Source organism: Sander vitreus, chromosome 22, assembly GCF_031162955.1.
Source record: "Sander vitreus isolate 19-12246 chromosome 22, sanVit1, whole genome shotgun sequence".
NCBI classification, from domain to species: Eukaryota; Metazoa; Chordata; class Actinopteri; order Perciformes; family Percidae; genus Sander; species Sander vitreus.
In genome coordinates, this window is record NC_135876.1 from 8,751,691 (window position 1) to 8,764,328 (window position 12,638).

Below are 12,638 nucleotides of genomic sequence, written 5' to 3' on the forward strand. Positions count from 1 at the left end.
CTAGGGAGGGAGATGACGGAATGAAAATAATCATTATCATATTCTTTGAAACGTTCTTCTTGTTCAGGTGGAATATTACTAATCACACAATTACGAAGCCTAAAATAACAAATTTGGGGCTTTCAATCAACACAACAAAAAAACAACCTCTATTCTTAGATACTAAATCTGGATATGGAGAAACAGGAAAAAGAAAAACTCTCAAGAAGAGCCTGGCACCATCATTCCATTCAGTTGGATTTCTTCCCATTTTCTGGCTACGTTACATTATATTAACATTTCACAGTATTCACATTTAAGACCGGCAATAATACAGTCTGGGATTTTTGTCTAGCAATAACATTCCTCTCTTCAGACAATTTTAAATGAGATCTGTATCTGTAATTCCTGTACAGTGGGATCAAATGGCTAAGAATATTTCCTAATTCCATCAGTACTGAACAGATCCCTGACTAATCATGATATCATGAGATCAGCCCCGCCTCAACATCAAAGACCGCAGTTAATTAGAGTTTAACGATGATTAACTGATAGGCTTGTGAATGGCCGACATGCAATCCATGCTAACCATTGTTATCAAAAGAATTCTAATGTATCTCACAATATACAGTATGTTGGTCAGTGATCTATATTTAACCTTTCAAAAACCAAATGCTGCAGATGCATGTGAGCGTGTGTGTGTGTGTGTGTGTGTGTGTGTGTGTGTGCGCTACTGAAATCTTCCACAGAGGTTTAGTGAAACTGATGGTAAGCCCTCTCTCCCATGACCACAGTCATTTCCGCAGGAAGCCCTGGCCAACCCAATTGTTTTACGCTTTCCAAAACAAGCTCTCTCACTCAATCACTCACTCCGTGTCTCACCAGTGAGGTCTAGAGAACCACAGACCATTGCAGTTACTCAATGTCACTGTATTTACAACCACATTACTATAAATAAAGCATTCAGATTGCCACGGATGCCTATGATGAAAGCTTTAAGCTGTTGATATAAAAACAACTGTATAATACCACGTTATGTGGAACGACTGAAACCCTTTTAAACTGATGGGACATTTCAAATGATTTAAAAGACACTGACATTAACTGTGAACCTCTCTGTGAGCCACACCTTTGTCTTAAAAAAATAACTCAGTTATTTCCTTGATAAATTCTGAGAAAGAAAACAAACCCTGATGACAAAGAGGGCCGATGTGGTTACATTTAGTCACAATCCCTCTATAGTGAGCATCAGATTTCAGTTATATTCAAAGATAATATTCCAGTAAGGTTAATGATGTGTAGATCTACCTACTCTACAATATGAGGGACTGTGATTAAGTTTGAAAATCCATGTTCTCAAAGTGAAAGATTCATGTCATTGTAGAGTTAGTCTCGCATTGCCAGACCTTCCTCCACAACGCTGCGGAGGAGGGTCTGGCTAGTCCACACAGCATTCCCGGGATGCAAGAAAAAACGTGGTCTCGTTTATTGGCATTTTTTTAAACCAATCACAATTGTCAAGGGCGGCGCTAAGTGCGGCACGGAGCCGCTGCAAAACATCCTCGGGAAGGAACTTGTTTTGGTGGAACGCGTGTACGTTCAAGGGTTGTTTTAGTCGTGCAACAGAAAACTCAGATTGGACAGATAGTCTAGCTAGCTGTCTGGATTTACCCTGCGGAGATCTGAGGAGCAGTTAACCATAGTCCTCAGAAATCCACCGGAGTTTAAAATTCCAACACAAAGAAAGCGGACGGTAACCGACATCCGGCCAAAAAGAAGGACATACGGCGGAATTTCAGGCGGCAACGGAGCAATTCCGAAAGGGGAAAGTTGTGGATATAGACTACTGTAGAGTTGAACTTTTGTGTCAGAAATGGAAAAATGCAATCTTTCGGCTTAAATCACTTGCAAAACGCCACAATGATAACGCAAGCCATTGTACTTATTTGTTTCTTAGCAGCAGTGTCTTGGTGTCTCACCCTGTGCTTTGTGGGACAGCTGAATCAAATGAGTGGGACTCCAGGCGAGGCCCATCAGTGGGTAGACTCCTGACGAAGTCGATATAGCGCTGGCCAGGCTCGTACAGTTTGGCATTTTCACACAGACTCTGGTAGTTGACAGGGAGGGATACAACCTGGGCCTGCTGGAGCTGGAACCAATTGACCGTCACCTGAAACAAGAAACAAGCAACATTAACCTGCACATCGGGCACTGAGTGCCTCCTTATCGGTCTGTCCCATGATGAAGTACGTAAGTTCTGTTATTCAAGTTGGTCTAAAATCTGAACTTACAGCCTTGAGGGTGAGGTCACACTGGGACACCATCTCTCGGATCTGAGTGATGATCTCGCTCTTGGTGTTGGCCAAATCGACTTTCTTGTCCCCAACATCAATCTTACATGCGTTGAAGTGCTCCTTGGCCTCCCCAGCCTGCCAAGACAAGTCATTCTCAACTCGATGATTGATCACGTTTACATGATTTGACTCTGGATTGAGCTCGTTTAGTTCCAACTGCTGTAAGTCACATGGTCAGAAGTTGATGAACCAAAGACACTCATTGGCTCAGAAGTGATAGGAGAGACTAAAGATCGTGTTATTTGTCTTCCCTCACGTGTTGTTCAAAAAATGAAAACTGAAAGCTGGTAATGAGGTCTTAACTCAGAGGTCTTCCTTCCCAAGTGTAGGACCAACAGACTCAAGAACTCCTTTGTCCCTCATGCCATCATACTCTACAACTCCTCACTCGGGGGGGAGGAGGAAATAGGGTAAAGAGGACAGAACAGAACAAGAAGGAAGGGAAGGAGTGGTAGCCAGCCACTCACTCATTCACTGTGCAATTTAATTAATAATCTACTCATATACATAACTGGACACTCTAATTGCTCTTAACTGCTAATTTATGCTAAATGTCATTTTGTCACTGTATAATAACACAATGCCATACACAGTCCTATATATTTATCTTTATTTATCTATAGTTTTTTGTTTTACTGTTTGTTTATTTACTTTTTGTTTACTTCCTATTTATAGCTACACGTTTATTTTTATTGTTATACTGTATTTTCTATACTGTATTTTTATACCTCTTTATTTTCTATAAGCTCTTGTAAGCTGAAATCTGCTGATGGAAATCCAATTTCCTTGCGGGAGTCATCCCAAAAGAATCAATAAAGAGAAGTCTAAGTCTTAACAAATTCAGCAGCTCATATAAACTCTGACCTGGCTGGCTACAGTTTAATTGACAGTATTCACATTGAATAATGGCAACTGGGAAGTTTTTTGTGGTCTGGGGAGCCTGCTATGTGGCGATGGCATAAATGTTGGAGTCTGGCCCAAAATCCTTGTAATGCCTTTCAGCCTTGTCCGTCTTTCTGTACTTTCAATGTCCAATAAATGTCAACAAAGTACAACAAAACAGGAGTATGTGTGTAGTACTTGGGTTCCTATTTTTAAACCTGTAAACTGAGTTCAGGGCTGATTAAAAAGTACAATGTACATGTACGATTATCGGGCCGTTTTTTGGCAGTTTGCAGATTATCTGTATCAGTGTTTTATTTGCCTGATAACCGATAGTTAATTAACTTTGGCTCTGCTACAGCTCTGTGTCTGTCCCTCGGCTTCCGTTTCATTCACCTTTCAGAGTCTGACTTAATGTCCCGCCCACAACATTTGTAATTTCCCCATTGGGGATCAATAAAGAGTACAAATACAAATAAAAAACAAATAACACTATCTGACTGACTATCTTTTACTGTGTATTATGTTGAAACTTTGTAATTTATTAAATAATTGCTTAAAGCATCTAATCAAAGTTTTGTGTTGGACATTCCGAAATCTTAATTTAAAATAAAAAAAGATTTGAATTTTCACTGTATATGCATATCGGTTCCAGAGATCGGTTTTATTAACTATTAAAAATCGGGATTGGCCTTGAAGAACCAGTATCGGTCGATCCCTACAATGTACATTAAAAGAGCCCCTGGCAGAAGAACAGAGGAGGTGCTGTACCTTCTGCTGGGCCTCCTCCTCCAGCTTGCGCCTCTTCTCCAGCTGTTTGGCCGCCGCTGCTCCTCCTCCTCCTCCTCCCATCTGCTCCTCCTCCAGGCGGCTGGTGGACACCTTGGCCTTCTCGTACTCCTCCTGCCGCTGGGCCAGCAGCAGCCGAGCCTTCCTCAGAGCACTGTCTGCCTCGTTCTGGAGACACGCGCACACGCACACACACACACACACACAAAGTTTATATGCAGACAAACAAACCCAACACCATGCATACTGCATATACAGTATTTTTCATTTGTCTCTCTTCTACTGGATCTGTGCACTTAAATGAAATCCAATACTAGTCCAACAACGCTAACTAAAGCTAACATATATAACAAATATGGCTTTTAAGTTTATATCTGCTTTTAGGTTAATAGTAATCTGTAATATTTACTTAACATACATTTCAATAATGCAATAGAGATCAATGTAATGTATACAGTATTACATTGATTGTTCTATTTGTATTGTAATGAGTGTGGGAGCTTAACTAGTAGTACTTAACATTAAAAACAAATTGCATTTGAAATACCAATTCATTAACCAAGTTTAATTAGCTTAGTTAAGTATGCTTATTCTGTCATTAAGTGGAATAGAATGATTGCCCTGACTATATGACAGAACAAAGCATTTGTCTGCATGCATATATTAGGCTGAGGCATTTGAAGAGCGTCCTTGGACCGAGGTCAGTGAAACACCTTTAGATTCCGTGTGCATTTGTGTGTGGCCCTCTACAGAATGCAGCCTTTATGGCAATCGACTCACCATTTTCTTTTGCTCTCTCTGCCACTGCTCCTTGACCTCTTTTCGTAGTTTGTCCAGCTCATTCTTTCTGGCCAGAAGAGGCTGAAAATAAAACACATAACCCCACACACACACACACACACACAGTCTGTAAGCCCTCTTGTTTCCATTATGCAACCAAAGTCCCAATTCAGAAATGCATCGTCTGCTCTGTACCTGTATGAATTTGTTGCTTTGGAGTACTGCTGCGGTGTGAAGTACCAACTGGCTGTATTCAATGTCATTTTTGAAAGCAGTCATGTAGATCTCACGGAAAGGCATGAATTCCTTTAATGAGAAGGAGAAAGTCTTAATGTCAACCCCTGTCAACAGCTATAATGCAGCACCAAAAACTGTAATGTCAGTGCAAGTCAGCTGCAACATCACCTCACCTGTTGACTTGAAAGCGTCTTGGCAGATTCAGCCATTTTGGCATAACTCTTTGCACACTCAATATCTGCAAATAGACCAAACTTTAGGTTTTGTTGAATTTCACAGCATATATATATATATATATATATATATATATATATATATATATATATATATATATATATATATAAATACATATACAGTGCTCCCTGTTGGCCTACAAATTGCCATTTATGTGCGTGCAAATATTTGCAGAAGTACCTTTAATTTTGTATCAACTGTTGGACCTTCATTGAAAACAACACTAACCTAAAATCAACTAAAGTATTTTCTGATTAAATCACACAATGTCCTTGAGTCGTGAGACAAATCTATACAATTAATCAGTAAATAAAGCATTAACTAAATGTGTTAGATGTGTTAGACAAACAGCATGTATGTGTTTGCCTGATAACAATGTACTGTACAGCTTGACTGAGTGCTTTGTGCCACTGTGTTGACAGGCAAAGAGACTAAGGGTTACACTGAAACCATTCATTAACCAGAGTCCAAACAAAAGCTCTCACACTGCACACTCAGCCTTGAGCCTGGATAAGACTTCATTGTTTTAAGTCTAGCTCAGGTGCAAAATTTGTCAGGACATTGGCTCCTAATTAATCCCCACATTTGCGGATCTAGTTAATATGCTGTGCTTCGACATAATGTCTCACTACAGCACGGACTAATTTAGGACATTTTCAGCCACCTGTTGCTGCCAGCAGCTACGTTGACAACCAACTGAACAAGTGAACCAAAAAAACGCTGAGAAGTAATCCTATTTTGTTTTTAGTTTTTAAAAATCGCAAACTATAAATTATAAAGTCATTAAATAGGGAAAATATTACATTTTTAGATAAATCTCAAAGTGGGTGTTCAATTAGATAAAAAAAAGTGAATTAAACTTAAATTAACTTATTTTCAAACTCCACATTCACTTGTTGGATGTTCGAGCTTCACTGTGCAGAATGATGTGTGTTCAGTTTTTTAGTGGAAGAAAACAAATATTGAAAAATATTTTTCAAAGCACAGTATTTTTATGTCTGAAAACATATCTGGAGGGGATCGTTAAGAAAAAAAAACACCCCAATGTCATCCATTTAATTAGTCACAACAATGAGAAACCTAAGTGCAATGTTTAAGATGTTTTTTTAAGACCACAATTGTGCATGACCTATACATGAAAACATCTCAAAGATTCCCTGACATGGTTACCCATCTAAAAGTATGTAATGAAGTACTTTAAGTTAAGTACATGGTCCATGACACTAAAACATGACAGATGACTTTTGTACGTCGGTGTGATAGGTGCTACTTAGCTGCTGCCTTCCTACATGTCTGAAATACTCTTGTATTTATCCCCCCACCTGTGCCCTAACTCACCCACACTGAGACGCTTCTCCACCCACGCCAGCAGCTCTTTGGTGTACTTGGACCAGGCCTTGGCGTAGAGCAGCGCTGACTCCACCCCGCTGTCCTGCCGCTGCAGCGTCCTGTCCACTTCTTCTGCCCGAACCGGCGGAGACGGCCCTGTGAAAACCACCACGATCCCACGACGGATGTTATAAAATCTGGGTTTACTGTAAACATGACCTACCCGCATGCCACACCCCTATCGCCCCCTCTGGACATACTAAATATGAGTTCAGCTAGCAACATCTGTGACTGTGAGTCAGCGAGAACAGCCCACATTGCCCTTGGGTGAGCGAGATATGAACTAATGCCATTTGAGGATAAGGAGCTAGAGGGCTGAGAGCTAGTTGTGCTCTTAGCCCAGATAACCCTACAACACTCCAATGGCAGTGAAAAAGCCCAAACAAGTCGGAATGATAAAGTAGCAACAGTAGATCAGCTTAAGACTGATTTATAAAAGAAGCTTTTTTTCTTTTTTTTTCCAACAAATTTTCCATGGTTACATTCCCACCACACACTTTTGCAGAGCAGCACCAGAGCACAATAGTTGTGTGTTATAGAGATCTGTTGTACCTGGTGGATCATCTTTCTCTGGACCGGATCCTCCAGATTCCAAGGAGAGGTTCTCAAAAGACTGGAAAAAAAGAAGAAAAAAAAAGAAAATCTACAATGGGACAGAGGAATTTCCTTCTCAAAGCACAGTATGTTCTTCCAACATACTTAAAACAAGGCTTATCAGAACCTTGACTTTCTCCTTAGAGCGGTTATGAAATCTCCAGCAGGAAAACAACAATACATAGCGTCAATTCATCATTTTCAGAGACCATTTCGGAAACATGCGTCAACCAACGAGCGCTCCATTAACCCCTGAACTCTGCTGGGTACATTTTTATATATCTTTTGCGTGACATTTCAGGGGCAATAAGCCACATCCAGGTGTTCACTGGACAGTGAATGAAGTATGTAGGTTTAAAAGCGGTTTGAGAGTGGGGTCAATATGAATACACTAATCTTAGCCTTTAATTTGTGATGCCAAGTAGAGTTCTGGAAGGTGGCTAGTGTCAATTTGACACCTCACATGTGCTGAATTAACATAGATAAACACAGATAATGTACTTTTCTTACCCTGCTTCTCTTAGTTAGGGGGAGCCCCAACACCGATCCATTCTCTACATCTCCCATAAGGAAGTCAGACACTCTGAAGGAAAACGGAAATACTAATTAAAATACAAATGAATACATCGAGTTGAAAAGGGTTAAATTGATCAGAGAAAACATATCCAGGAATTTGTTAGCGTTTGTTTTAATTTCAAGAGGTACTCGTAAGAGAGATTAAAAAAAGAATGGTCTAGATGCAGCAGAGACCGAGATGTCCTGACTCTTAGTCTCTAGCATGGGTCCAGCTCCAAAACCATTGGATCTTACAGTTCCCATAATGCAACTCTATAGTGTCTGTCATTAAACCTTCCCTGCCTCCTAAATGCCCTTTTTTTTTCTTTCCCCAAACTCCTCCAGTTTGTAATGCAAGACAGGGTTTTTCTTTCAAACTGGGAATCGCCATGTGTAAAATCAGTGAAGCGCCCCTTTTTTTGTGATTATTTTTGGTTTTTTCCGTCTTAATTCGACAGGACAGCTTGGTGAGAAAGTGGAGAGAGAGAGAGAGAGAGAGAGAGCGCGAGAGAGAAGACATGCAGGAAATCGTCACAGGTCGGATTCTAACCCTGGACCTCTGCGTCGAGGCACAAACCTCCAATTATATGCGCGCCTGCTCTACACCACTGAGCCAACCCGGCCACGTGAAGCGCCCCTTTAATGTAAAAACCTATAGGATATGTGTTAGCCTGGTTTTTACACAGAAATATTTCTAGTGCTTCATTTATTACCTAGTTGTGAATCTATTCTCCTTTTTGTGTTAACTATTTTTAGTTTTCTCTTTTTCCATATTTTCTCTATTGTTTTTCTGTGACCATTTTTTCTTCTTTTATCTGCTTTTATGTTAACCATTTTTCTGGCTTGCGCTGGCTTGTTTAAAATGTGCTATATGAATACTAATTGACCTACATTAATTATGCAATCCCAGAATTGACAGGGAACAAATACAGTTAAAAAAAACGGCTCTTTATTATTATAACAACCACTCTACAGTGTGATGGAGTACAAAAGCCCACAGAAGTGAAATGAGCCATGGGAATTATACTTACACATTGCCAAAGGTGAACGCCAATGTGTCAATAGCAGTGTAGATCTCTCCAAAAAGCTGATGTTTGTTCTCTTCGTTCACCTCCTTAAAGTTCACTCCTGTCAAATTGTGAATAAATAGGATTGAGTAGGATGCAAACCTAAATCCTGCATTCTGAAGACATCCTGCACTGGCACCGTTGATATAGCTGTGTTAAAGGTATGAATCTTAAGGTATGATTCATCATCCCAATGAAGATCTCTTTTGAGTCATACTCTGCTCTTCAAATCAAACTAAGATCTAAGGAATTTTCTATCTCCAATGTGCAGGCATTTTAGAAATGATAAGTCCCTCATGGAAAAACAACTTTGTACCTTAGATCAGAAAACATAAGCAAAGACTGCAAGTGTATATATTTGGCTGTAATCTGGAACAGGCAGTAGTTTCCTGCTGAAAGTCTAAACCCAGTGATGACTGAGGACAGAATGGGGGAAAAACACCAGTGTAAATACGGCTGTAATCAGTCTTCACAATAAACTTCCTGTCCTTACTGAGCAGAGAGAAAATAAACCAGGGGAGAGATGCTCAGAAAATGAGCCCAAACACCAAACAATAAATCAGTGATGTCACTGACCACTCCGCTGCCTCCATGATTTCCTCAGTCTTTCCTTTCTATAAGAACAATGGGGATTTCTAGAGTTCAAAGACTCAGAGCAGACATTTTAAATAGAAAACATGCTGTCTTTAGTTATCTCTTTTAGCTTAGCTTAGACTTGTTCCGGTTGTAAATCTTCTCTGTGTAACAGAAGAAGAAAAAGAAATTCATGGAGAAACCCCAAGCTGTAGAAAAGTCCACCTCCAACTTATCTTGAGTAGTTTCTCTAATCTTTAAGGAAGAATGCTTCAAACAGTACGGGTCCGCACTTACAATCCTAACTCTTTGGCCAGGTCCTTGAGAGTTGAAGAGCACCCTCCTACCAATGCTTACCAAATGCTAAGATGCTTCCTCATTAGCTTTTATAAATTGCAGCTCTTTTGAAAAGAGTTGTCAGAGAAGTATACTGAGCTACAAAACTACCAATTACCTACCTCAAAACATTCTTCAGCATTTCTCCTGTTTAACAGCAATACGTTGTCTTGATCATAACAGTAACCACTAGGCTACTTTGAGTGGATTTTATGCCCAAACACCTTAAAGATGCCACCCAACAAGTTACTTTTCATTCCGAAAGTATGTTCCTCTATCCAGCCAAAGCAGCACTTGTCAGAAATAAATCCAATGTAAAAAATGTTCTGTCAGACTCAGGCACAGGAAGTGTTAAGATTCTGTCGGAAGGCTGCAAAAAGGATCCTAAAAAGGGGTGAAATGTCCATGGGGTCCTGGGAGCCTCTTCCAACCCCAGGTCAGCTTCTGTAGCCACCACCATTCAAATCACACGACTCTCTTGCGCTGTTACGTCTCCTCCTCTTCTCTCCAACCCCTACCCCCAACAGGACATCCTGAGGCTTGCTGGAATACAATGCCAGTACTCGCTCAGGCCCAAACCAGTGGTCCAAACGTGGAAGTTACATCATTGGGGAAAAATGGTATTGTTTCAGTGGAAAAGCACAACACTCTCGAAACACTCGTCAGCTACGCAGAAACCAGGTCTAGGGGGAACTCGTCCTCCAATAGAGAATAACGCGAAGGTGTAGCAACTTGGCATGTGACTGGATATGTCACAGGATGGAGGAAGTGACAAAACTCTGTATGAACAACTGTTTGATCTTGTGTTTAAATGCAGTACAAACTCCACTAGGAAAAAACAGGATTCTCAGTACACTTTTAATCTTTTTTTTTTTTTTTTCTAACATTAAAATCACATCAGAACAAAAATATAATAGCATAACATTTTACATAATGTTGTGTAACATAAGCAGCTTTCAGATTTGGTAGTGAAAATATTGGCGTGCACAGCTGATATCACATTGTCACTGTGTGAGGGTCAAGAAGTGAGCAATGCTGGCCACCTACTGGCTGAAAAGACATTATGGCATGCTTCACTGCACCAGATAAGACCTGATAATTAAAGCTACTGTAAATTAATAAACACTATTTGCTTTTTATCAAAGACACTTGTTCAGATATAGCGCTAACACTGGTGTCCTTAAGGCCCTTGCTATTAATAAGACAGGTTTGAGCTGAAAATTTGAATCTATATTCTTAAGAATCCTTCCACCCATTAATGCAACATCAGTAAGAGCCTAAATCAAAGACAACTATAAAACAACTATTAAGCTGTCAAATCCAAGTCTTCCTTATTGAAAAGGTCTGACTCTGTGTGTTTCTATTGTGCATTAACATGTTTGAATGCCACACAAATAGTCAAGTTACTGCATGAAAGATGAGACTTGCATGCATGTAATAATTGTTTATGGCCCACATGCCTGCACACACCTATGTGTGTATGGTCCTATGCCAAATATTTCAGTGAAGGTGAGCTACATTCATACACAGAGAATCTTCAGGCTTTGCTCACTTCTACATGTCACCATTCCTTATAAAGTGAAAGCATTTCAAAGCTATGCAGCCCCTCTATGTCCCTCTTTGCGATGCAAATTGAAACAAGGTATACTCAGGGGATTCTTGTGTGGCGGCCAAGTTAAGAATTGACCTGCATGCCAGATCATAATCTCAGAGAATGAGAGATTGAAAAGGATTCCTCAGTGTAGTTCCCTCTGGACTGGCAGACAAAGCACAAAGGACACCCGCTTTTCCCTGCCTCTTGAATCAGGTATCTGACTTCCAAATATTATTTTCTTGCTCTCTGTATGGGGTTCGCAAACACATGCTGCTGCATTCTAAGCACTTGAGTGACTTTTGAAGAGCTGCATTGCTTTGAAGCTAGAAGAAAACTATTCAGAAACATTCCCTGGGAGGTTCTTTTTAAGACTTTGGAAAGACAGTGTGAGAGCGAGAGAACATAGAGAAAACTGTCAAGGGAGAAGGGGGGGGGGGGATTAGATAAGCAGAGACAGAAAACAGACCAATGGAGGAGTGGAGGAGTAGCTAGTATGTTTCACAGGAAAGCTGCGAGTTTTGTGCGTGCGTGTGGGTGTGGGTGTGTGCTTTGAAGGGAGATCTGGTCATCATAGCTCACCTTTGACCGTGGCGATGACGGTTCCAGCCGTACTGAGGATGTCCACCGAGTTGAGGCTCTGGTGTTTGCTGATGATGGCCTTCAGGACTCGCAGGAGCTCCCCGAGACGCTCGTGTACCACCTGATGGAGGCAGTCCTGGTGCTCTGGAAAGTTATAAAGACACGTTTACTGTAACGGTTAATGGATATGTTGCATTCAATACATCTTACGTAACAAGCATTGTGTGGCTGTGATGTAGCTAAAGTCACAATGTAATAATTGATAGTTTTAGTAAAACCTCATGGATTTGACTTAGAATATTATTATTTACTACTTAGGCCAAGCCCTTGATGGATGTGGATTATAGAATTCACTTGCACTTTAGCTTCCTACACAAAAACACGACTGTGTTTTGCCACGTCAATGTATAGAGTGAAAGTGAAAGTGCAAGAGTAATACATATATGGAAAAAATAAGATATCACGATATTTTTGTCCAAACACATCTATGTCGAAATAATAACCACAAGGTTGGTGGTTCAATCCCAGGCTCCTCCGGACACATGTCAAAGCGTCCCTGAGCAAGACACTGAACCCCGAGTTGCTCCCTTGATGCCATTAGCTGTCCACTGCTCCCAATACTTACGATTGGTTAAAATGCAGAGACAGAATTTCACAACTTTGTACTGTGTGTACGTAACGAGTAAGAATTAATAG

The 12,638-nt window shown here is 40.5% G+C and overlaps 1 protein-coding gene across 3 annotated transcripts in view; it reads right to left on the minus strand.

The window, feature by feature from the left end:
- arhgap29a (Rho GTPase activating protein 29a) overlaps nt 1-12,638 on the minus strand; it is a 39,454-nt gene that overhangs the window by 9,542 nt on the left and 17,274 nt on the right. For 2 of the 3 annotated variants that reach the window (XM_078280257.1, XM_078280256.1), the window contains exons 3-13: nt 11,943-12,086; nt 8,825-8,921; nt 7,749-7,821; nt 7,197-7,257; nt 6,594-6,740; nt 5,195-5,259; nt 4,980-5,090; nt 4,785-4,865; nt 3,987-4,172; nt 2,271-2,408; nt 1,959-2,149 (exon numbers count right to left, since the gene is read on the minus strand). In XM_078280257.1, the coding sequence (XP_078136383.1) occupies nt 1,959-2,149; nt 2,271-2,408; nt 3,987-4,172; nt 4,785-4,865; nt 4,980-5,090; nt 5,195-5,259; nt 6,594-6,740; nt 7,197-7,257; nt 7,749-7,821; nt 8,825-8,921; nt 11,943-12,086 (1,294 nt within the window). Of the gene's footprint in view, nt 1-1,958; nt 2,150-2,270; nt 2,409-3,986; nt 4,173-4,784; nt 4,866-4,979; nt 5,091-5,194; nt 5,260-6,593; nt 6,741-7,196; nt 7,258-7,748; nt 7,822-8,824; nt 8,922-9,891; nt 10,435-11,942; nt 12,087-12,638 lie in introns of those variants that run through there. The other variant, XM_078280258.1, reaches the window with a different exon arrangement.